This window comes from Euleptes europaea, chromosome 5 (genome assembly GCF_029931775.1).
Source record: "Euleptes europaea isolate rEulEur1 chromosome 5, rEulEur1.hap1, whole genome shotgun sequence".
NCBI classification, from domain to species: Eukaryota; Metazoa; Chordata; class Lepidosauria; order Squamata; family Sphaerodactylidae; genus Euleptes; species Euleptes europaea.
Genome location: NC_079316.1, coordinates 8,393,388 through 8,418,387, shown reverse-complemented (window position 1 = coordinate 8,418,387; position 25,000 = coordinate 8,393,388). Strand labels below are relative to the sequence as shown.

Sequence of the window (25,000 nt, the reverse complement as noted above, 5' to 3'; positions counted from 1 at the left end):
GGGAGCTCAAGCTGAGAAAACCCAAGAGGGTCTCCCATCCAGGCAGACTGGACAAGATCCTGCAAGGAGCTGCTGACCTTCCAGCCCTTCTCTGGTCTCCCCGTTTTAAGATCCACACCCTGCAGCCTCCCCGTCCATTCCATTCATGCAGGGCACCCCTGTGCATTTGCGTCTGTCCATTTATTTATTTCTGCCCCTCTTTTCTCCCTGTTTTGGACTCAAAGCAGCTTCTAGAACATTGTTGTCCACCTCCTCTATTCCTCCACACCGCCCTGTGAGGTAGGCCAGGCTGGGAGCTTGTGACAGGCCCGGGGTGACCCTGTGTGCTTTCCTGGTAGATGTGGGGATTTGAACCCGAGTCTCCCACTAGTTTGCCGCTCTGTCCACTCCATCGCACCGGCAAGCTCGGTGGATCCTGGATCTGGGCCAGTGTGTCGATGGGAGTAAAGGCTGCAGATTAATCTGTGCCTCTGCCACCACGCTGTGGGAGCCAGCTTGGTGTAGTGGTTAAGAGTGGCAGTTTGGAGCCGTGGACTCTGATCTGGAGAACTGGGTTCGATTCCCCACTCCTCCACATGAGCGGCGGAGGCTAATCTGGGGAATTGGATTTGTTTCCCTACTCCTCCACATGAAGTCAGCTGGGTGACCTTGGGCTAGTCTCAGTTCTCTTCGAGCTCTGTCAGCCCCACCTACCTCACAGGATGTCTGTTGTGGGGAGGGGAAGGGAAAGTGATTGTGAGCCGGTTTGATTCTTCCATAAGTGGTAGAGAAGGTCTGCATATAAAAACCAACTTGTCTCCTCCTTCCACCCAGCTGTGTTTAACTTTTAAAAATGGAAGGAGGGCAGCAAAGAAGGTCCCAGGTTATGATGCTGCTCTTCTGGCTTTTCTGGGTCTCCCCTCGTGTCAGTGTGGGGTCCGCCAGCCGATTGCAAGATGGGCGGAACCTCTTTGCCCAGCGAGGATGACCTTGGGCTAGTCACAGCTCTCTCAGCCCCACGTACCTCACCGGGTGTCTGTGGTGGGGAGGGGAAGGGGATTGTAAGCCGGTTCGATTCTCCCATTAGAGGTAGAGAAAATCGGTGCATAAAAACCAACTCTTCTGCTGCTGCTTCGACCGGCGATCCTCAAGGTGGGGGCTGGGTGCGGTTGCCGTCAGTGGGTGCTCGCAAGAGAGAGAGAGAGCGACTTGTTCTGGGAGAGCACACGCTTAGTTAATTTTCTGCTCAGGAAAGTGCTGCCATAAATCGCTACCCTGTCGGGGCAGGCGGCAGGAGTGGGTTAGAATTATAGCTGTCATGTTCTAATACCTTAATGCACGGCCGTTGCTCATAACGACAGGGGACGGGGGCATCGGGGAAGGGCCGTGCCTGCCACGGCGCTGGCCACTCCGCCCCCCTCCTCTGCACAGAGGCTGCGCTGAACGGGGAAGGGGCCTGACACCGGATCAGACCCTCAGTCCATCAAGGTCGGTATTGTCTGCTCAGACGGGCATATCACCTACTACTGCGTCGGGTTCTGGTCACCCCACCTAAAAAAGGACATTGCAGAGCTTGAGACGGTGCAGAAAAGAGCAACCAAAATGATCAGGGGACAAGAGCAACGGCCCTATGAGGAGCGGTTAAGACGCTTAGGGCTGCTTGGAAAGAAGGCAGTTAAGGGGAGACATGATAGAGGTCTATAAAAGTATGCCTGGTATGGTGAGAGTGGACAGGGAGAAGCTTTTCTCCCTCTCCCATAATACTAGAACGTGGGGTCATCTGCTGAAGCGGGAGGGGGAGAGATTCAAAACAGATAAAAGGAAGTCTTTCTTCACACCACGCATAGTTAAATGGTGGAACTCCCTGCCCCAGGAGGTGGTGATGGCTGCCAATTTGGAAGGCTTTACGAGAGGAGCAGACCTGTTCATGGAGAAGAGGGCTATCCATAGCTACTAGTCAAAATGGATACTAATCATGATTGACCTTGGGCCAGTTGCATGCTCTCAGCCTAACCTCCCTCGTAGGGTTGTTGTGAAGATAAAATGGAGGAGAAGGGAACAATGTAATCTGATTTGGGTCCCCATTGGGGAGAAAGGTGGGGTATAAATGAGAGCCAGCGGGGTGTGGTGGTTAAGAGCGGTGGACTCTAATCTGGAGAACTGGGTTTGATTCCCCACTCCTCCACACGAATCCTGCTGGGTGACCTTGGGCTAGTCACAGCTCTCTCAGAGCTCTCTCAGCCCCACCTACCTTGTAGGGTGCTTGTTGTGAGGAGGGGAAGGCGATTGTAAACTGCTTTGAGACTCCTTAAAGGTAGAGAAAGAGCGGGGTATAAAAACTAACTCTTCTTCTTCTGAATAATAATAAACAAACAAATTGTCGCTGGTGGTCTGCCATGCTGCAGATCTGTGGGGGTTCCCCCCTCCCAAGACCTCTAATTGTGAGAGCAATTGCGCATGGGAACTAGAGATCGTAAGTAGTGATTGGCACTAAAGGTTCATCTACATTTTACATTTAGCAGGTAGCTAATTTCCATATTGCTTTTATTTTTAGTCTGGTAAATTGCCCGTCTCTCCCAAGCCTCGCTGCTGTGACTACGCACAGATATTACTCGATAACCATATCCAGTGGTACTTCTAGTACTACCAGTGGTACTGCTAGTACTTCTGTTAAAACAGCTCTTCAGCATGACATTGCCAATGACCTCACCAGGCCCCATCCAGTCAGGGTTTAGGGTGGCAGGGACCTAACATAAGAAAGGCCCTGCTGGATCAGACCCAGGCCCATCAAGTCCAGCAGTCTGTTCCCACAGGGGCCAACCAGGTGCCTCCAGGAAGCCCCCAAACAAGACAGCTGCAGCAGCATCTATCCTGCCTGTGTTCCACAGCACCTAATATAATTATATATAATATAATTATAATAAGAACATAAGAAAAGCCCTGCTGGATCAGACCCAGGCCCGTCAAGTCCAGCAGTCTGCTCACACAGTGGCTAACCAGGTGCCTCTAGGAAGCCCACAATCAAGATGGCTGCAGCAGCATTATCCTGCCTGTGTTCCACAGCACCTAATATAATAGGCCTGCTCCTCTGATCATGGAGGGAATAGGTCTGCATCATGACTAGTATCTGTTTTCACTAGTAGCCAAGGATAGCCCTCTCCTCCATGAACATGTCCACTCCCCTCTTCAAGCCTTCCAAGTCAGCAGCCATCACCACAACTTGGGGCAGGGAGCTCCACAATTCAACTGTGTGTTGTGTGCCTTCCTTTTTCTCTCTCTGACACAGACGCTGGATTGCAAATGGAGCAGGAGCTGGGGTGGGGGGCATTGCCGAGGGACCTTGCCTCTCCAGGAAGCCCACAAACAAAGACGACTGCAGCAGTATTATCCTGTCCGTGTTCCACAGCACCCAATATCATAGGCCTGCTCCTCTGATCCTGGAGAGAATAGGTCTGCATCATAACAACATAAGAAAAGCCCTGCTGGGTCAGACCAGGGCCCATCTAGTCCAGCAGACGGTTCCCACAGTGGCCATCCAGGTGCCTCTAGGAAGCCCACAAACAGGACAGCTGCAGCAGTATTGTCTTACCTGTCTTCCACAGCACCTAATATAATAGTTATGCTCCTCTGATCCTGGAGAGAATAGGTCTGCATCATGACTAGTATCCATTTTGACTAGTAGCCATGGATAGCCCTCTCCTCCAGGAACATGTCCACTCCCCTCTCAAAGCCTCCCAAGTTGGCAGCCATCCCCACATCCTGGGGCAGGGAGTGCCACAATTTCACTATGTGTTGTGTGAAGAAATACTTTTATCAGTTTTGAATCCCTCACCCTCCATCTTCAGCAGATGACCCCGCGTTCTGGTATTATGAGAGAGGGAGAAAAGCTTCTCCCTGTCCACTCTCTCCACACCAGGCACCATTTGGCAACCCTAGCCCCATGCCCCTCCATGTATTCTTGCCCCCGAGCATGAAAGTTCTGTTTATGGGCCTGGATAGGTCCTCTGGCAGATCAGAGTCTGTGCTACGGCCAAGTTGGGGGAAAGCCCGGTAGGGAGGGCGGTGGGCGCAGCTCCAAAATGGCTGCCACCGAAGGCAGGGCCGGCTGCCCCAAGAGACGGAGCCAACTGCAAAATGTCAGGGAGCTCTCCTGCGCATAACTCTAATAGTGACTCTTTGACGTTTCAGGCAGAGGCTCTGTGTAGCACAGTGGTTCCCAACCATTTTTTGACCAGGGACCACTAGGACTTTTTTGTTCGGTGCAGGGACCCCAAGGTTCAAAATAAAAATGCCGAGAATTTGAAAATAATCTTTAATCATAACTGTTAGTTAAACATTAAACAGAATAATATTTGAATATATATTTTTATAACAGAGAACTTTTAATTGAAAATATTAATTTATTATGGGTTTATAACTTTGTTTCGCGGACCTTAATTTACTTCTCAGGGACCCCTGGGGGTCCACGGACCCCTGGTTGGGAACCAGTGGTGTAGCAGGATGCCTTTCAAAATGGGCATATTGTTATTTTCTTGCATATTTGCAGCTTGCCTTCAGTAACGCGGGGAAGATTTTTGGGCTGTAGTGACAGCTGCTGCCAAAGCAACTTTTTAAAAATATATATATGTTGGTGACCTTTGTTTTAGTCACTCAAAATGTATTGCATGCAGTTCTTCACGCAAGACAATCTGCATCATGAGATGATGGTAATTCTGCCGTACCGTAGACATACACAGCATATTTCCAAGGATATGTTTATTGTTTAACTGTGACTGGTTTGTGTGTGTGTTAAGTGCCATCAAGTCGCTTCCGACTCAAAACAGATATAAGGAAGTATTTCTTCACACAACGGATAGTTAAATTGTGGAACTCCCTGCCCCAGGATGTGGGGATGGCTGCCAACTTGGAAGGCTTTGAGAGGGGAGTGGACATGTTCATGGAGGAGAGGGCTATCCATGGCTACTAGTAAAAACGGATACTAGTCATGATGCAGACCTATTCTCTCCAGGATCAGAGGAGCAGGCCTATCATCTTGGGTGCTGTGGAACACAGGCAGGATGGTGCTGCTGCAGCCGTCTTGCTTGTGGGCTTCCTAGAGGCACCTGGTTGGCCATTGTGGGAACCGACTGCTGGACTTGATGGGCCTTGGCCTGATCCAGCATGGCTTTTCTTATGTTCATGCCTATTCTCTCCAGGATCAGTGGAGCAGGCCTATTATATTAGTTGCTGTTGAACACAGGCAGGATAGATCCTGCTGAAGTGGTCTTGCTTGTGGGCTTCCTAGAGGCACCTGCTTGGCCACTGTGCAAACAGACTGCTGGACTTGATGGGCCCGGGTCTGATCCAGCATGGCCTTTCTTATGTCCTTATGTTCTCAATTGGTCCCTCTGCTCTGGTGGTGCTAAGGCGTGGGAAATGCGCTGCTCCCATGCGGTCCCTTAATCAGCATGACTGAGCCGCCCCCTCAAACCAACGTAGGGCAGTATATCACAGGTGGGACCCCTCCACTGGGCCTGCGCGCTGATTAGCCAGGCGATCAATTTGGAGGAGTAATTGGGCATTAATTGCCCAAAGACACTGGCGTTGATAGCCCATGCTAATTTATCGCCCACCTGCTTGGTGCCTCCTGTTAAAATCCAATTAAGGCCTGGCCATTTGTATGCTTTAATATGTTAGCAAAAGTTCTGTGTGCCCCCTCCCATCTTCCTTTTATCGAATTTTGGCCAGTTGGCTCTTTGCACAAGCCGAAAGCTTCGTCCGTCGCTGCCTCTTAAAACGGGGGCTCGTGGCTTTGAAACGGGTCGACCATGTTCCGTGCCACAGTGGGTAGCGGTCATCCCCTCTGCCCCCCAAAATCCCTCATAGCTCAGCAAATGCAGAAAATACCATCTGTATCTCCACCCACCTCAATTCGCAGGGCAGGGGAGCAGAGAAGAGGGTTTGAAAGGCTCCCCTCTTAAAGCCTTCCAAGTTGGCAGCCATCACCACATCCTGGGGCAGGGAGTTCCACCATTTAATGATGTGTTGTGTGAAGAAAGACTTCCTTTTATCTGTTTTGAATTTCTCACCCTCCAGATTCAGCAGATGACCCCGTGGTCTAGTATTATGAGAGAGGGAGAGGATTCTGCCACTCGCGTTGAGGAGTGGGGAATCAAACTCGGCTGGACAAGCCTTAAGGGTTCTGCCCCTTTCTTGCCCTCTTCGCAGGCGATCTGATCCTACTACCTTGACCCCTGTTAAGAGCAGTGGTTTGGAGCGGTGGACTCTGATCTGGAGAACCAGGTTGGTTTCCCCACTCCTCTACATGAAGCCAGCTGGGTGACTTTGGGCTAGTCACAGCTCTCTTAGAGCTCTCTCAGCCCCACCCACCTCACAAGGTGTCTGCTGTGGAGAAGAGAAGGTGATTGTAAAATGGTTTGGGTCTTCCTTAAGTGGTAGAGAAAGCCAGCATATAAAAACTAACTGTTCTTCTTCATTTACACCCCACTTTTCTCTGCTGTGGGGTGTCATAGTGGCTTACACTGTTCCTCTGTCCTCCATTTTACCCTTGCATCTGATAAAGATTTGCTTTCCCCATCCAGGACCAAGCCCCTATCCAGGACCAAGCATGCAACAAAACACAATTAAGAGTTAAAAATCAGACCCAGCAGGGTTTGAACCATTTTGTAACTTGTACTTTTAGTACAGATATACCGGTAAAAGAATACAAGAAAACGTAGTGATTTGGGTATATGCCCCCTCTCGTTCTCTTCCCAGGCTCCTCCTCCAGCGAGACTACGGCTTCCTGAAGGACATCAACATCTGGTCCCCCTTGGTCACCATTGGCATCTACTGCTCCACCCTGTCGGCGGCCATGAGCAACCTCATTGGCGCTTCTCGGATCCTCTACGCTTTGGCCAAGGATGACCTCTTCGGTGAGTGTTCCCCTGGGCTCCCTGTTGCATTCCCGCCTAGAAAGAATGGGGGTCCTGGGTGCGGTTCTGGGGGTCCTCACTTCAAAAAAAATGGGGACAGAATGGAGTGGGTGCAGAGGAGAGCGACGAGGCTGATCCTGCATTGAACAGGGGGTTGGACTAGATGTGTGTGAACAAGATCTATGGATATGTGTGGACTGTAAGCTGAATATGAGGAATCAGTGTGATGCAGCAGCAAAAAAGGCGAATGCGATCTTGGGGTGTCTAGTGCCACTGTATACTGCATTGGTCAGGCTGCACTTGGAGTACTGTGGGCTGTTCTGGAGGACTCACTTCAAAAAAGATGTGGACAGAATGGAACTGGTTCAGAGGAGAGCTACGAGGATGATCAGGGGCCTGGCGACCAAGCCCTACGAGGAAAGGCTGAGGGAGTTGGGAATGTTCAGTCTGCAGGAGAGGAGGTTGAGGAGGGGACATGATTGCTCTCATGAAGTATTGGAAGGGCTGTCTCTTAGAGGAGGGCAGGGAGCTGTTCCTGTTGGCAGCAGAGGAGAGGACTCGCAATAATGGGTTTAAATTACGGGCAGAAATGTACCGGCTGGATTTTAGGGAAAGGTTTTCTACAGTGAGTAGTTCAGCAGCAGAATAGGCTGCCTAAGGAGGTGGTGAGCTCCCCCTCACTGGCAGTCTTCAAGCAGCGGCTGGACAAGAACTTGTCAGGGATGCTCGAGGCTGATCCTGCATTGAACAGGGGGTTGGACTAGGTGGCCTGTATGGCCCCTTCCAACACTATGATTGTATGATGCTCTTCTGGAGGACAGACAGTCTTCTCTAAGAAAGAATGGTTTAGGAGCCAGCTAAAAACTTTATCCTTTTCTGGCCCCTCCACTGTAAAATACCTGGAATGAATCTGGGGAAGGACCGTGCTGGGACAAGTTTGGGGAGGGGGTCACAGGGTCAGTTTTGTCCAGCAGAGGACAGTGACAAACTCTATGCTTGTATGCTACTTTTTAATTTATTCACTTGACCTATTACACTGCTTGATGTACACACATCCTCAAGAGCCCGGCATGTAACAGAAGGTGAGACATGGAAGTCATGTTCTGGTATATAAGGAATAAATAAACTTACAGGTAGCTTCACTATACTAGAAGGGCTTTTATACATTTTTTTACTGTTTATTATGACACAATTATATTATTAGGATGTGTGCTAGATTATAACTCTATGGCTGAATTGCACAACTATTAATTAAGACACCCAATTGTGAATTGCACACCCAAGACAAAGGACCTGCAGAGCATGCGAAGGATGTGGCTCCCAGAGATTGCAGCCGTATTTGGGCAACTGGCCTTTGTTTGCCCACAGTGGATACTGATCTTCTCCCCACTGTCCCCTCTTCTGCCCCCAATCCCCCCTCCTGCGTCTTGTGGCTTCCTAGAGGCACCTGGTTGGCCACTGTGTGAACAGACTTCTGGACTTGATGGGCCTTGGTCTGATCCAGCAGGACCTTTCTTATGTTCTTATGCTTTTTCCCTTAGAGTCATAGAGTTGGAAGGGACCACCAGGGCCATCTAGTCTGACCCCCTGCAAAATGCAGGACATTCACAACTACCTCCCCCCCACACACCCAATGACCCCTACTCCATGTGCAGAAGATGCCCAAGATGCCCTCCCTCTCAATGGTCTGCCTAAGGTCATAGAATCAGCATTGCTGACAGATGGCCATCTAGCTTCTTCTTTAAAACCTCCAGGGAAGGAGAGCTGACCACCTCCCGAGGAAGCCCTGTTCCGCTGAGGAACCGCTCTGACTGTCAGAAAATTCTTCCTATCATCTAGACGGCTGCAATCTCTGGGAGCCACATCCTTTGCATGCTCTGCAGGTCCTTTGTCTTGGGTGTCTTAATTAATAGTTGTGCAATTCACAATTGTGCACACTCGCGCATGATATACCTGCAAAGCAAACTGCCTTTGGAAACTCCAGAGGTTCTTGCGACTTGGCTCCCCATCTGAGTCTCTCTCCGGTGGCTTTCCCCGTTACAGCGCTTGGCTGTCCTTTCAAAGTCCTCTCTCCCACTGGCAGACTGCCCAGGCAACCTGGCGTTCTGTCGGAAGCTCCCCGGGTTGCCCGCACCATCGCTTGGCAGGTGCTGACGGGGCTCTTGGAGGCACTGGGAGTCCTCTGCTCCAGGCAACTCTGGGGAACGGCGGACGAGAACGTGGCGTGGTTTTTGTTACCGCCTGGGATCATCCTGCCAGTAGGGTAAAAAAAATTAAAGTTCCTCTTGCCTGCCTGGAGGGCCTGCTCCCCCAGTCACGGGATCAATTCCCCACTCCTGGGTTTGATTCCCCATTCCTCCATATGAGCTGCGGACACTAACCTGGTGAACCGGGTTGGTTTCCCCACTCCTCCGCATGAAGCCAGCTGGGTGACCTTGGGCTAGTCACAGCTCTCTTCGAGGTCTCTCAGCCAGCTGGGTGACCTTGGGCTAGTCACAGCTCTCTTCAAGGTCTCTCAGCCCTACCTACCTCCCAGGGTGTCTGTTGTGGGGAGGGGAGGGGAGGGGAAGGTGATTGTAAGCCGGTTTGATTCTTCCTTAAGTGGTAGAGAAAGTCGGCATATAAAAACATATATTCTTCGCTTTTCCAGGTGGCCTGCCAGCTGAATCCTCTTTAGGAGAAATGGAAGGCCAGGACTCTTGGGTGCTTCTAGCCCCAGCAGAAGGCTAGAAATCAATCTTCTCCCATATGGCTTAGCTGCAGCCAGCCCTCCATAGATGTTCTGTTCTGTGCCCACTCTGCCACGAGAGGTCCAGTGGATGACCCAACGGCACCGGATGTTCTTAGCGTTATGCACGGGGTGCAGAGAGTTGACAGAGAGAGCTTTTTCTTTTTCTCCCAAAATACTAGAACTCGGCATCCAATGAAGTTCATGGGGCAGTAGATTCAGGACGGACAAAAGGAAATACTTCTTTACTCAGCAAGGGATTCGCTGCCGGAGGATGTAGTGATGGCAACAGGCATAGACGGCTTTGTAAGGGGGTGGGACAGATTCATGGAGGAGAGGTCTATCAGTGGCTGCTAGCCATGGGGACTAAAGGGAGCTTCCACCTTCAGAGGCAGTCAACCTTTGAATCCCAATGCCAGGAGACGACCTCAGGGGAAGGCCTCGTCCTCTATGCCCTGTTGTGGGCCCTCCAGAGGAACTGGTTGGCCACTGTGTGAGACGGGATGCTGGACTAGACGGACCCTCACTGGTCTGATCCAGCAGTGCTCTTCTTATGAACGCCTCGGCCTCTATGCCCTGTTGTTGGCTCTTCAGAGGAACTGGTTGGTCACTGTGTGAGACAGGATGCTGGACTAGATGGACCCTCACTGGTCTGATCCAGTGGAACTCTTCCTGTGTTCTCAAAAAGGCCTTGGCCTCTGTACCCTGTTATTGGACCTCCAGAGGAGCCAGTTGGCCATTGTGTGAGACAGGATACTGGACTGGATGGATAGCCTGTTCTCTATTGCTCCAGAGACTAGGACACGGAGTAATGGATTTAAACTAAGAGAAAAGCGATTCCACCCAAACGTTAGGAAGAACTTTCTTACGGTGAGGGCTGTTCGATGGTGGAATGCACTGCCTCAGAGGGTGGTGGAGTCCCCCTCTTTGGAGGTCTTTAAGCAGAGGCTAGATGGCCATCTGTCAGGAGTGCTTTGATTGTGGGATCCTGCATGGCAGGGGGTTTGACTGGATGGCCCTTGTGGTCTCTTCCAACTTTGTGAACTTGTGTGTGACCACCGGTCTGATCCAGCAGGGCTCTTCTGATATTCTTAAGAAGTCCTGGGCCTCTATGCCCTGTCTGTTGGATTTCCAGAGAGACTGGTTGGCCACTGTGTGGAACAGGATGGTGGACTGGATGGACCCTCACTGGTCCGATACAGCAGGGCTCTTCCTATGTTCTTATTAGGGGAAGGCCTTGGCCTCTCTTAGTGGGTACCATGGTGCTCCCGGGTACCGTGTTAGGGACACCTGGTGTACATAGTTTTATAAGGGAAAACGTAAATGCCTGGACTATCTGTCTGCCTGTTATCACTAAGGTACAGCCCAGGGAATGGCTGTGTGGAACCAAGCGTTGAAACTCGGTGGGGGCACTGCTCCACCCTCCCCAAAATATGCTATTTTGGACTTTTGAAAGAAGCGTCGGCCCTTGGTTAAGTATCAGTGGTGAAATGTCAAGCAGCCCTCCGCTGGGACCCCCCACGCGGTTCTAGGAGAGCCCTGCCCGCTCCTCGTGCATTGTGGGAAACATCCCTTTAAAAGGAGATTTAAGAAGGATGTAGACAAGCTGGAACGTGTCCAGAGGAGGGCCACAAAGATGGTGAGGGGTCTGGAGACCAAGTCCTATGAGGGATGGTTGAAGGAGTTGGGTATGTTTAGCCTGAAGAGGAGAAGACTGAGAGGGGATATGAGAACCATCTTCAAGTATTTGAAGGACTGTCATAGAGAGGATTAAAATTAAATCAGAAGAGTTTCCATCTAGACATTAGGAAGAATTTTCTAACAGTCAGAGCGGTTCCTCTGGAACAGGCTTCCTCGGGAGGTGGTAAGCTCTCCTTCCCTGGAGGTTTTGAAGCAGAGGCTAGATGGCCACCTGTCAGCAATGCTGATTCTATGACCTTAGGCAGTTCATGAGAGGAGGGCATCTTGGCCATCTTCTGGGCGTGGAGTAGGGGTCACTGGGGGAGTGGCAGGGAGGTAGTTGTGAATGTCCTGCATTTTGCAGGGGGTTGGACTAGATGACCCTGGTGGTCCCTTCCAACTCTGTGATTCTATGAGATTCCACTTTAACACATCCTCTTTTTTCCTTCTGCCCCCTACAAAGGCAAAGCTCTAGTCCCTGCAAAGAAGACCTCCTCTGGCGGAAACCCGTGGGTAGCTGTGGTGATGTCCTGGCTACTGGTGCAGGTGAGTGAGGGTGTCTGCAGGGGCCACGATGTTTTGTCGGGGCTGCTCCTGTTGTCAATGTTTATTGCCTGCTTTTCTTAGCGGGGTGTGTATCTGTGGTCTTTTATGCATGCACACACACACCCCCAACAACTTTGGGACTTCGTTTTCATTATGCATATTTTTTCCGACCTTTAGAAGTTGCTTTGCTCTTTCCCCTCTTTCCCCCCCGCGTTTTTTGGATGCTGCCAGAAACAGCATCCAGAAAACGCAGGGAGAGAGCGAAGTGACTTCTAAAGTTTGGGGAAGATGTGCGTAATGAAAGCAAAGCCCTAAAGTAGTCAGTGGAGAGGGGGGATCACCATGGAAATAACCCGTGCATAAAAGGCCTGTGTCCCTGTCAGTGCTGGGGCCTGGGTAGGGTTGCCAGCTCTGGGTTGGGAAATACCTGGAGATTTTTGGGGCTGAGCCTGAGGAGGTTGGGGTTTGGGGAAGGGAGGGCTTTCAATGCCATAGAGTCCAACTGCCAAAGCGGCCATTTCCTCCAGGTGAACTGATCTCTATCGGCTGGAGGTCAGCTGTAATAGCGGAAGATCTTCCACTAGTACTTGGAGGTTGGCAACCTTAGCAAAGGGGAAGCCCTAGAAGAGATTTTTTTTAAAAAATGCCCTGTCGGCAATGCTGATTCTATGACCTTAGGCAAATAATGAGAGGGGGAGGGCATCTTGGTCATCTTCTGGGCATGGAGTAGGGGTCACTGGGTGTGTGTGGGGGAGGAGGTACTTGTGCATTTCCTGCATTGTGCAGGGGGTTGGACTAGATGACCCTTGTGGTCCCTTCCAGATCTATGATTCTGTGATTCAAAAAGTTTGATTAATTCGTCCTGGGCTAACTGTTGTATGGAGAAGTGACCCAAAGTCAGCATGCTTTAGAGCAGGGGTGTCACACATAAGGCCCACGGGCCAGATCCGGCCCCGTGAGAGCTCTTGTCCAACCCGTGAGCCAACCGAGGCAGCCATGATCTGGGCTGGTGAGGCACGGCAAGTGACGTTTTATGTCATCTCCAGCCCTCGTAACAATTGCGTTTGACACCCCGCCTTTAGAGTTTACAGTATCCAAACTAGAATTTGGAAGATCTGGGTTCAAAGCTCTTGGGCCATTTATGCATGGGAAGTTTTGCCCTTCTCTATATGCACATTTTCCCCATCCGAATTCTCAAAACTCAACAATAAGCCCCCATGCAGAGTTTTGAGAATTCGGATGGGGAAAATGTGCATCTAGAGAGCGGCAAATCCAAGGCAAAACATCCCGTGCATAAATGGCCTCGGTCTGCCATGGAAGCTCTCTGGGAGCCAGCGTGGTGTAGTGGTTAAGAACGGTGGTTTGGAGCCGTGGACTCTGATCTGGAGAACTGGGATTGATTCCCCACTCCTACACATGTGGCAGAGGCTAATTTGGGGAACTGGATTTGTTTCCCCACTTCTACACTCCTCCACATGAAGCCAGCTGGGTGACCTTGGGCTAGTCACAGCTCTCTTAGAGCTCTCTGCCCCACCTACCTCACGGTGTCTGTTGTGGGGAGGGGAAGGGAGGGCGATTGTAAGCCGGTTTGATACTCCCTTAAGTGGTAGAGAAAGTTGGCATATAAAAACCAACTCTTCTTCTTTTTAGGCTATCCTACTTTGTGGGGTTGTTGTGAGGATAAAGGAGGGGGGGAACTGCTTTCCGCCCCAAGCTCCTTAAAAAAACGGGCAGGATAAAAATGCATTCGATAGATTGAAACCCAGAGTCTACAGAGGTCTTAGGGGAGTCATTCCTACATAATTTGGTTTTTTTTAATCTGCTTTTTTCCCAGCCACGTTTTAATATGTTTAATTATATCTGCTCCTTTAATATTGCTGTTATATTTAAGAAGGCGACTGGGGTTTGTTGGAGTGTTGTTTAATGTCTTGGTTTCTACATTTTATGTTTGTCGTGAGCTGCCTGCAGGGCCCCATTCTCTCCAAGCAGGATAGATTTTTTTTTTTTAGTAAAAGCACATAAATGAATAAATGCATTAGATGGGAAAGATGGGAAATCTGTGCATGAGAAGATGAATAGCCAGAGAGGTGGGGAGGGGATAGGAGAGCGGCGGTTGTGCCTGGAGGGGGAGATGGAAGCCCCCCTAATTAGGGTTGCCAACCTCCAGGTGGGGCCTGGAGATCCCCCGGAATTACAACTGACCACCAGATTATGGAGATCAGTTGCCCTGGTGAAAACGGCTGCCCTGGAGGGTGGAGTATGCTGGGTTCCCTCCTCTCCTCAAACCCTGCCCTCCCCAGTCTGCAGCTTGTATCCCGCTCAGGAACGTGGTAATTGTGAACCTGTCCGTGCAACCATAATAAATGGATATCCTACTGTTGGAATTATGAATATAAATGGTTGCTACTTTGATCCCTTAAGGGGAGTGATTAAGAATTCTATGAAAGATTATTGAAGCTACAGAAGCTTATGCTGAAAAAGTACTTATTTTGACACCAATAATTAAATGGGACTGAGGAAGAATTGAAACGATTGTATCCCTTTTTATCTTTCTTCAATTGAAGACATCGACCTTGGATTGATTGTTTCGGTACTAGGACTATATAATTCTTTATGTACAATCATTTGGCTGTGTAGCACCTTGTTACATTCAATGCATCATTGTTATTATGCATAGTCATTAGCTTGTTTCTGTACTTATTTTCTAACCCTAGGTATTGGTACAGAGGTGTTAATTTGGATTGCTAACCTCCAGGAAATATTGTAGCAAACAAACGTTAGCATGCTGTATAGTTACTTAAGCAAACCCAAACCAGCAACATATTGCAAAAACAATGAATAATTCAAAATTAAGTACTTGTAATAGTGTTATTCAAAATATCATATACACTATATACAATGAACTTGGTTTACAAACTGAACCATATATTCCAAAGAACACAAAATTAAAGTACAGAACATAGGTACAATGTCCATTTTTTGCAGTCCTTTTAGCTGTATAGAACGTCTTGTCGTTCAAGAGGTAAGAAGGTCAGTTCTTCATTTAAACAGAAGCCCTGTTGTCTTTCTGTTTCGGCTTAACAAAAAAGCCTTCCTCAGCGACCAACGCGAAAGCCAGTTAGTAACAGCTCGAAACAGAAAGACAACTGGGCTTCTGTTTAAATGAAGAACTGACCTTCTTACCTCTTGAACGACAAGACGTTCTATACAGCTAAAAGGACTGCAAAAAATGGACATTGTACCTATGTTCTGTACTTTAATTTTGTGTTTTTTGGAATATATGGTTCAGTTTGTAAACCAAGTTCATTGTATATAGTGTATATGATATTTTGAATAACACTATTACAAGTACTTAATTTTGAATTATTCATTGTTTTTGCAATACGTTGCTGGTTTGGGTTTGCTTAACCTCCAGGAAATAGCAGAACATCTCCTGCTATTACAACTGATCTCCAGCCGATAGAGATCAGATCAGCTGGAGAAAATATCCGTCTTGGCCATTGGACTCTATGGCATTGAAGTCCCTGCCCTCCCCAAACCCCACTCTCCTCAGGCTCCGCCCCAAAAATCTCCCGCCGGTGGTGAAGAGGGACCTGGCAACCCTAATTGGGCACTGTGCTCCCTCTGTGGCTCAAAGCAGAAGCCAGATCAACAAATCCAGTTTCTTTCCGCTTCTGGGTATGGGGGGTGCAGGGCTGTTTTCTGTTGCCCCAGAAGGCTGGACCAGAACCAACGGGTTGAAATTAAATCAAAAGAGTTTCCAGCTAAACATTAGGAAGGACTTCCTGACAGAGCAGTTCCTCAGTGGAACAGGCTTCCTCGGGAGGTGGTGAGCTCTCCTTCCCTGGAGGTTTTTAAGCAGAGGCTAGATGGCCATCTGTCAGCAATGCTGATTCTGTGAACTTAGGTAGATCATGAGGAGAGCAGGAAGGGTTGCACCAGTGTTTGGCTCTCGTGGCCCTTTCTGACATGCCCAGGGTAATGCCGATCGCCGCTTTGGGGTCAGGAAGGAATTTTCCTCCAGGCCAGATTGGCCAAGGATCCTGGAGGGTTGGTTTGTTTGTTTTGCCATCTTCTGGGCATGGAGTGGGGGGTCACTGGGGGAGTAGGAGAGGAAGTAGTTGTACATTTCCTGCATTGTGCAGGGGGTTGGACTAGATGACCCTGGTGGTCCCTTCCAACTCTGAGATTCCATGACTAAGCCAGGAATGCTTTGGCTTTTTGATCTGGACTTACCCGTCGGCCTGAGAGGTGTCAACAGGAGTAAAGACGATGGTCCGCGAGCACGTGCAGAGTGCTTTTCTCACAGCGCCGTCTGAAGTCACCGTACAGTCCTGTGCTTTTGAGATTAGGGAGCCGGTCGCTTGGCCAGGTCAAGCTAACTGGAAGACAAAGCCCCGTATAAATGCCGAGACCATCAAGTAAGTCTTAAAACCATTGACTCTCAATCACCACCACCGCCGATGGAGGGGCCAAACAGTCACGGGCCATATCAGGAGTGCAAAGTGACAACAGAGGGCATCTGAGAAATCAGTTTTGATGGCACAAGAAAATACTCAGGGCTTTGCCGGGCATCTGAATGCCAGCCAGCACAGTGCCAGTTAGGAGTCGGGGTGGGGGTAGAAGAAGAAGAGTTGGTTTGTATATGCCGACTTTCTCTACCGCTTAAGGGAGACTCAAACCGGCCTACAATCACCTTCCCTTCCCCTCCCCACAACAGACACCCTGTGAGGTAGGTGGGGCTGAGAGAGGTGTGACTAGCCCAAGGTCACCCAGCTGGCTTCGTGGGGAGGAGTGGGGAAACAAATCTAGTTCAACAGATTAGCCTCTGCTTACGACGACGGAAAGTTGGAAAAGGGGACTGAACACAGTGTGGAAAATGTTCAAACCCACAAACCAAAGGGGTTCGCAGCTGCCTTTCAAAACCTTACATCCAGTTACTGAATTCCTGCTTCCCATTTTGTTGTATGGGAAAATACTAGGCTGGGCAGGGCAAACGGAACAGTCCTTTTGGCGTTTTTAAGAAGAAGAGTTGGTTTTTATATGCCGACTTTCTCTACCACTTAAGGAAGAATCAAACCGGCTTACAATTACCTTCCCTTCCCCTCCCCACAACAGACACCCTGTGAGGTAAGGTGGGGCTGAGAGAGCTCTAAGAGGGCTGTGACTAGCCCAAGGTCAACCAGCTGGCTTCATGTGGAGGAGTGGGGAATCAAACCCGGTTCTCCAGATTAGAGTCCACCGCTCCAAACCACTGCTCTTAACCACTACACCATGCTGGCTGTCAAAACCAACACCTTGAATTGGGCATGGGACTGAATCAGCGGCCAGTATAATCGCTGTAGTATCAGGGTCGCATGCTCACAATCGCTAGCCTCGACCAGCAGTCTAGCCTCCGCATTCTTCACTAGCTGCAGTCTCCGAACACTCTCCAAGGGCAGCCCCAGGCAGAGTGCACGACCCCAGCGTATGACCCCTCCTCGCTCCGGAGAAAGTTAGGACCACCCTGCCTTTTTCCGGAGCTCCGGACAGCCTTTGCGATTGTTGCGTTCGGACAAGGCTGGAAGGAGACAGGATCCGCCCGGAAGGCCCCAGCCCGACGTGAGATCTGTATCAAGCACGCCGCCGGCGTCCCAGGTGCATTAAACAATTGGTCCGACGACACCGGCAAATGTATCAAAGCGAGATGCGCCGCTCTGCCTCGGAGACGGATCTGCAGCGAGGCACCCCGGGAGACTCCCCGTCAAGCTAATCTGCGCAGGCCGCCGTCCCCTCGGCTCTCTCTCAATCGTGCGCGCCGCTCCGCCAAATTGGACAAATACATGTAATGCAAAAAAAATTGCCCCATTAGCCGGCAAGGAACATTGCGGCGCGATTGCAAAAGGGAGGGGAGAGGGAGGGGGAGAATCATTAGGTGCTTCAGTCCCAATTGAAGCCACCATGGATCAAAATGAGCTCCTGACACTGGAGAAGTCGCTCATGGTGCGGAAGACCGAGGGGAATGGAAGGAGACGGTTCCCAGCTGGCTTGTGGTACGTTTGTCTCATGAAGAAGAAGAAGAAGAAGAGTTGGTTTTTATATGCCGACTTTTCTCTGCCTTTAAGGAGTCTCAAAGCGGCTTACAATCTCCTTCCCCTCCCCACAACAGATGCCCTGGGAGGTAGGTGGGGCTGAGAGAGTTCGGAGAGAACTTTGACTGTCCCAAGGTCACCCAGCAGGCTTCATGTGGAGGAGTGGGGAATCGAACCCGGTTCACCAGATTAGAGTCCACCACTCACATGGAGGAGCGAGGAACCAAACCCGGTTCTCCGGATTAGAGTCCGCCTCTCTTGACCACGACGCCACGCTGGCTCACAGCGCAAATCTCTGCACCCATTAGCTTATCCTGCTGTCTCTTTTGCGATTTTTGCGAGTTGCGTCCCTTTGCACGCACCATCGTCTCCCCCCTCCATGCCTCCCCCCAACTCGGTAAGCATCGCTGGCACCTGGACCTCTCATTTCTGCCATCTGCTGCGATTCGACATGCCCGTCGATACCAGCCCAAGTCCCCGTTGGCTGGCCCGTGGAGGCTTCCCTGAACGGTGCCAATCCAGTCTGCCTCGCCTGGCTCATTGCTTTCCACCCCCTCCCTACCCCCTGCAAGTACCTGCCCTTGGTCTCCGTGCCCCCCCCCTTGGCGCAGAGGGCATGGTACCTTTCAGCAGCGCCTCCTTTTACCTTGACGAGCAGCTAAATGAATTATAAATCAAAGGCAAGCGTCTGGGGCGGGGGAGAGACTCCATTAGAGGGGCCGGGCACGATCTCTGCTTGGCGCACACTATTAACTCGCAACCGGCTCGAAATCCCCAATTGCCTAAATGGGTCTGAATAATCTGCTCCCCTCTTTTCCCCCCGCCCTGAGCAATTACGCCGGGTCGGGCTGCGCTGGAGGGAGGAGGAGGAGGAGGAAGAAGAAGAGTTGGTTTTTATATTTTGACTTTCTCTACCCCTTAAGGGAGAATCAAACCGGCTGACAATCCCCCTCTCCTCCCCACAACAGACGCCCTGTGAGGTAGGTGGGGCTGAGAGCGCTCTAAGAGAGCTGTGACTAGCCCAGGGCCACCCATCTGGCTTCATGTGGAGGCGTGGGGGAACAAAACCAGCTCACCAGATTAGCCTCCGCCGCTCATGTGGAAGAGAGGGGAATCAAACCTGCTTCCCCAGATCAGAGTCCACCACTCCAAACCACCGCTCTTAACCACTACGGCACGCTGGCTCTCACACTGGAAGATGTAGACGTGACCAAACTCATTTTCTCCGGGACAGGAGGGGGGTAGCAGGGAAGGTTTGTGTGGCTAGCTCCATGCTAGGGGCATGGCCCCCTGGGAAGGGACACAGACTGGTCACAGAGCGCATGATGCGCAGGAGGAAGGGAGAGTGCCATTGTCAAAGTAGACCGTGATGGGGCAGGTGGTTCTTGGTGGTCTGATTCGATGCATGGGAGATGCCCTATTCTTATGAGAATGTGAAAAACTTCCTTTTCTGAATATACATGAATTGGTGAAAATGCATTCTTCCAGAGGGGTGCGCGCGCGCTGGGTCTGTGGCGACAGGATGTGCAAATAGAGAATTCTGCCTCTGATAAAGAGGTCTTTTGGCCTCGATTTAGAAAGCTGGGAGATGGATTTTGACTCAGTGCTCAGATGAGAATATGTTGGCCTTAAGGGAGCCAGTGTTGTCTAGTGGTTAAGAGCGGTGGTTTGGAGCGGTGGGCTCTGATCGGGAAAACCGGGCTTGTTTCCCCACTCCTCCACATGAAGCCAGCTGGGCGACCCTGGGCTAGTCACCGTTCTCTTAACGCTCTCTCAGCCCCACCTACCTCACAGGGTGTCTGTCGCGGGGAAGGGGATTGTAAGCCGGTTTGATTCTTCCTTAAGTGGTAGAGAAAGTCGGCATGTAAAAACCAGCTCTTCTTAAAAACCCCACAAGGACTGTCCCGTTTCCCCCAACCAGCTCAGTTTTTTTCCTTTGAAGGAACAACTAAATGGGAAGCAGGAATTCAGTAACTGGGCATATTTCTAAGGTTTTGAAAGGCAGCTGGGACCCCCTTTGGTTGGTGGGTTTGAACATTTTTCGCACTGTGTTCAGTCCCCTTCCCCAACTTTCTGTTGTGGTTAACCTCAAGTGGAGGTGGGTGGGTGGAAATACCTGTCCTTTTCCCTCCTGCTAGCGTTAATAGCAGCCGGGGGGGGGGGAGCCCCATCCATCTTGGGGGGGGGTTCCCTGAGATCTAGGGTTGCCCGGTCCCTCTTCGCCACCAGCGGGAGGTTTTGGGGGTGGAGCCTGAGGAGAGTGGCATTTGGGGAGGGGAGGGACTTCCAACGGCAGGTGAACTGATCTCTATCAGCTGGAGATCAGTTGTCATAGCAGGCGATCTCCAGCCGCTACCTTTTGTAAGCTGCATGTACTCGCACTTTGGCTTTACTGTAAATGATTTTCTGGCTATAACATTATTTAGGTTAATGAAACACTGTGGGATCGCCATTGTGCACTCAAATCCTCAATTTCTCCAGCAAGGAACCTGGAAATATAAAGAAGAGGATTAAATGATTATATGAACTTATACTTACCAGCTGAATACTTACCAACTGATGAAAATATTTATATGAAACAGGACAGTTACCGGAAGCCTGTCTTGATATCAGTTGATATTGATATTATGTTTTGATTTCATTTGTTATTGTAACAATATCCAAGTTTGGAAAAATATTATTTTGTGCAGAAACAAAGCACTAATAAGAAATTTATTTTGTGTAATTTGGTCTCAATGGTTTTTGTAAATAGCCATAGTGATTGCTCTTTTTGCCTAACTTCAACTGTGCAATCCAAGTATTTTTATAAATTGCTACCTGGAGGCTGGCAACCTTAATAGTATGGAGCGAGTGGACAGGGAGAAGCTTTTCTCCCTCTCTCATAATACTGGAACGTGAGAGATTCCATACAGAGAAAAGGAAGTATTTCTCCACACAACGCATAGTGAAATTGTGGAACTCCCTGCCCCAGGATGTGGTGATGGCCCCCAACTTGGTAGTCCTCAAGAGGAGAGTGGACATGTTCATGGAAGATAGGTCTACTCATGGCTACTAGTCAAAGTGAATACTAGTCATGATGCAGACCTATTCTCCCCAGGATCAGAGGAGCATGCCCATTATATTAGGTGCTGGATGGTGCTGCTGCAGTCGTCGGGTTTGTGGGCTTCCCAGAGGCACCTGGTTGCCCACTGTGTGAACAGACTGTTGGATTTAATGGGCCTTGGTCTGATCCAGCAAGGCTGTTCTTATGTTGCTGAGGGAAAGGCACTTGGTACATGCTCAGAGGCCTTTATGAAATTGCACTGCTTCATAGCTGTGGCAAGGAGTCAGGCTCCTTGGCATGGAATGCCTTTCACTGTTGTTTGTAACCCGTGCCCGTCGCTGTCTTCTCCCCTACGCCAGCTGGTGCTGTTCTCCGGGAAGCTGAACACCATCGCCGCCATTGTGACCATCTTCTTCCTCTTGGTGTACGCCACTGTGGATTTGGCCTGCCTGGCGCTGGAATGGGCGTCCGCTCCAAACTTCAGGTGTGTGTGTGGGGGGGCGTTCGTGCAGGGGGTGGTGATGGGGAACCGGAAAAGGATTCCTGGAGAGGAGAACAGGCCCTGCGCCACACAGGCCGAGGACGAGCAAGGCAGTTGACAAAATCTCGTGGCGTGGGAGACGGAGGCGAGAAACTGGTGTGGCAAAATGGGGGGGAAGAAAATGAGCTGAAATTTGGGAGATTCTCCCAGTCCCCTCTTAGTCATATTCACTTGCTGGCGTTAAATAATCTGCTCTTCTCCTGACCCGCCCAACCGCAGTCTGTAATATCTGGAGAAGGAGGAGGCTGGTCTAACTTGCAAGGTTGTTGTAAGGTTGATAACAAAATAATGCGGGAGAAGCACTTTGGAACCCTGAAAGCGCGATGCATTATCTGGGCAGAAAGGAGCAGGGATATCCTGTGGCATAGTGTCCAATGACTTTTATGCGAGTTCATGAATTAATTACAGGATGTGCGGGCGCTTTCACACATGCCTAACCATGCACTTTCAATCCACATTCAAGGCGCTTTCACGATCACTTGCGCACATGGATTTTGCTGTTTCACTCAGTAAAATTGAGCTGCAAAGAGCATTGGAGGTGCATTATTAGGCATGTGTGAAGGAACCCAGGTACTTACGAGGGCTGCAGGGGAAGGGAATAGGTTTCTCTTTCCCTCTCTTTCCCCCTCTTTTCCTTTTCTTTCCAACATCTGTCAATGTACAGACATTGCAAGTTAAAGACATTTTAGGGGGGTTAACCCTTAGGTTTTTGGTTAACGTTCCATATTTTTGTGGTAACCCCAGGCGTTTGGAAAGAAGTGTCCAAGTCCTCCCATCCCCAATTCCCCCCGCCCCAGGCCTTGTAGGGTTTTTAACGTGAAAGGGAGGACCAACTATCCCCTGTTTGAATGCCTTCCCGGAGTGCTTAATACTTCGCGGAATAAAACCCAAGAGACAGGAACCTGCCTCGATAAGCTTACAAGCTATACTTCTTCGTGTCAGGACCGAGAGGCAGGGGTACATCCTTAAGGGGCTTAGTTTCACACTGGGACAAGGACAGTGGGTTTTGTTGAAACGGGGGTCCCCCATGTGGCACCTACGGGCACCCTGGTGCCCGCTGACAACTTTCATGACACCCGGGGCCCAGGTGGGGGTTTTGCCCAGCAGGGTTGGAGATCTGATCGGCTGGGCAGATTTTTTTCTTAAAAGTTGCTTTGACAGCAGCTGCCGCCACAGCGCAAGGATCTTCACTTTAAGGTAAGGAGTATATACAAGCAAATAATTTTTAAATGATAGATTCGGGGTTTTTTTTTAAAGCAGCCTGTTAAACAGAGCTGCTGCCTGAAGTGTTGAAGAGCGACTATTAGAGTTATGCACAACCTCGCTCAGTGAGAATTTGTGGCTGACTTCGCCTCCTGTGGCATCCATTTTGGAGTTGGCTTCGCTTCCTGCGGCAGTAGGGTTGCCAACCCCCAGGTACCAGCTGGAGATCTCCCGGTTTTATAACTGACTTCCTGCCAATGGAGATCAGTTCCCCTGGAGAAAATGGCCGCTTTGGCAATTGGACTCTATGGCATTGAAGCCCCTCCCCTCCCCAAACCCCGCTCTCCTCAGGCTCCACCCCCCAAAATTCTCCAGGTATTTCCCAACCCGGAGCTGGCAACCCTATGCGTAGGGTTGCCAGGTTCCTCTTCGCCACCAGTGGGAGGTTTTTGGGACATAGAGTCCAATGGCCATAGAGTCCAATGGCCAAAGCAGCCATTTTCTCCTGGTGATTTAATCTCTATTGGCTGGAGATCAGTTGTAATAGCAGAAGATCTCCAGCTAGCACCTGAAGGTTGGCAACCCTACCTATGCGGCAGCCATTTTGTAGTTGGCTTTGCCTCCTGAGGCAGCCATTTTGTGGCTGACTTTGCCTCCTGCGGCAGCCATTTTGTAGTTGGCTTTGCCTCCTGAGGCAGCCATTTTGTGGCTGACTTTGCCTCCTGCGGCAGCCATTTTGTAGTTGGGTTTGCCTCCTGCGTAGGGTTGCCCACCTCCAGGTAGTAGCTGGAGATCTCCTGCTGTTACAGCTGATCTACTGCCAATAGAGATCCGTTCCCCTGGAGAAAATGGCCTCTTGGGCAATTGGACTCTATGGCATTGAAGTCCCCCCCCCAAACCTCACCCTACTCAGGCTCCACCCCAAAAACCTCCCACCGGTGGCGAAGAGGGACTCGGCAGCCCTACTCCTGCGGCAGCCGTTTTGCAGTTGGCTCCGCCTCCTGCGGCAGCCATGTTATAGCTGGCTCCGCCTGCTGTGGCAGCCATTTTGTGGTTGCTTCCTCTACCATGTATCAGGATTCCTAAGGAGCCTGCAGGCTCAAAAAGGTTGGGGACCCTTTGTACAGTCTTTGCAGGTCAAGTGTTTTGAGGAGACGTTTGAAGCCAGAGAGAAGGAGCTTTGGGGGAGGCATGAGGGGAATCGCAGGGGGAAAGGCCGGGGGAGCGAGAAACCTTTCTGACTGTTCCTGATTATATTCTCCAAGTTCCAGTCCTGCCTCCTGGCTCCCGCTTGCGAACGCTATCGTGGCGGCCTTCCAGGCAGTAAAAAGACAAATTACGACGCCCCAAAAATAAAACCCTCGAACGCCGTCTGAAAAACGCACAGCAGCCGATCATAAAATAATCTGGGCTCTGAAAAAAAATCGTTCACCCATCTGTCTCCTCGAAAGCCTTCCTAAACAAAAAGGTTTTTTGAAAAAAAATACAGAGGCAGGACGTTGATGTAGGGTTCCCAAGCAGTCAGGGACGGGAAAATCCCTGAAGAAAGTTCTGGGAGACGTCAATTCACCCAGCGATCCAGCTGTTTTTGAAGCCCTCCCACGACACCGGAGCCCCACGGTTTCTTTTGAACACATGAACACATGTGGAGGAGTGGGGAATCACATGAACACATGAAGCTGCCTTATACTGAATCAAACCTTCGGTCCATCAAAGTCAATATTGTCTACTCAGACCGGCAGCGGCTCTCCAGGGTCTCAGGCAGAGGTGTTTCCCATCACCTACTTGACTAATCCCTTTAACTGGAGATGCCGGGGATTGAACCGGGGACCTTCTGCATGCCAAGCAGTTGCTCTGCCACTGAGCCACAGGGCTTGGACAATTGACCATAGGTTTGCACGCAAACGCAGAGCACACCCCAGAATGAGATTGGGGCACAGTTTTAAATCTCAGCAGAGACCTCCTAACTCTGCTAAACCCTGGCGTAGTGGTTAAAGCATCAGACCAGGATCTGGGAAACCCAGGTTCAAATCCCCACTCTGCCATGGAAGTTCGCTGGGTCACCCCGGGCCAGTCACACACTCTCAGCCTAACCTACCTCACAAGGTTGTTGTCAAGATAACACGGAGGAGAGGGGAACGATGCAAGCGACCTTGAGTCCCCCATAGGGAGAAAGGCAGGATATAAATAAAATAAATCATAGAATTACAGAGTTGGAAGGGCCATAGAGGCCATCTAGTCCAGCCCTCTGCTCAATGCAGGATCAGCCTAGAGCATCCCTGACAAGGGTTTGTC

At 50.3% G+C, this 25,000-nt stretch overlaps 1 protein-coding gene across 1 annotated transcript in view; it reads left to right on the top strand.

The window, feature by feature from the left end:
* The window catches only part of LOC130478431 (solute carrier family 12 member 9-like), a 103,637-nt gene that overhangs the window by 42,055 nt on the left and 36,582 nt on the right, over window positions 1-25,000 (top strand). Inside the window, exons 7-9 of the mRNA XM_056850571.1 lie at window positions 6,736-6,893; window positions 11,765-11,847; window positions 21,321-21,445. Of these exons, the coding sequence (XP_056706549.1) occupies window positions 6,736-6,893; window positions 11,765-11,847; window positions 21,321-21,445 (366 nt within the window). The remainder of the gene's footprint in view (window positions 1-6,735; window positions 6,894-11,764; window positions 11,848-21,320; window positions 21,446-25,000) is intronic.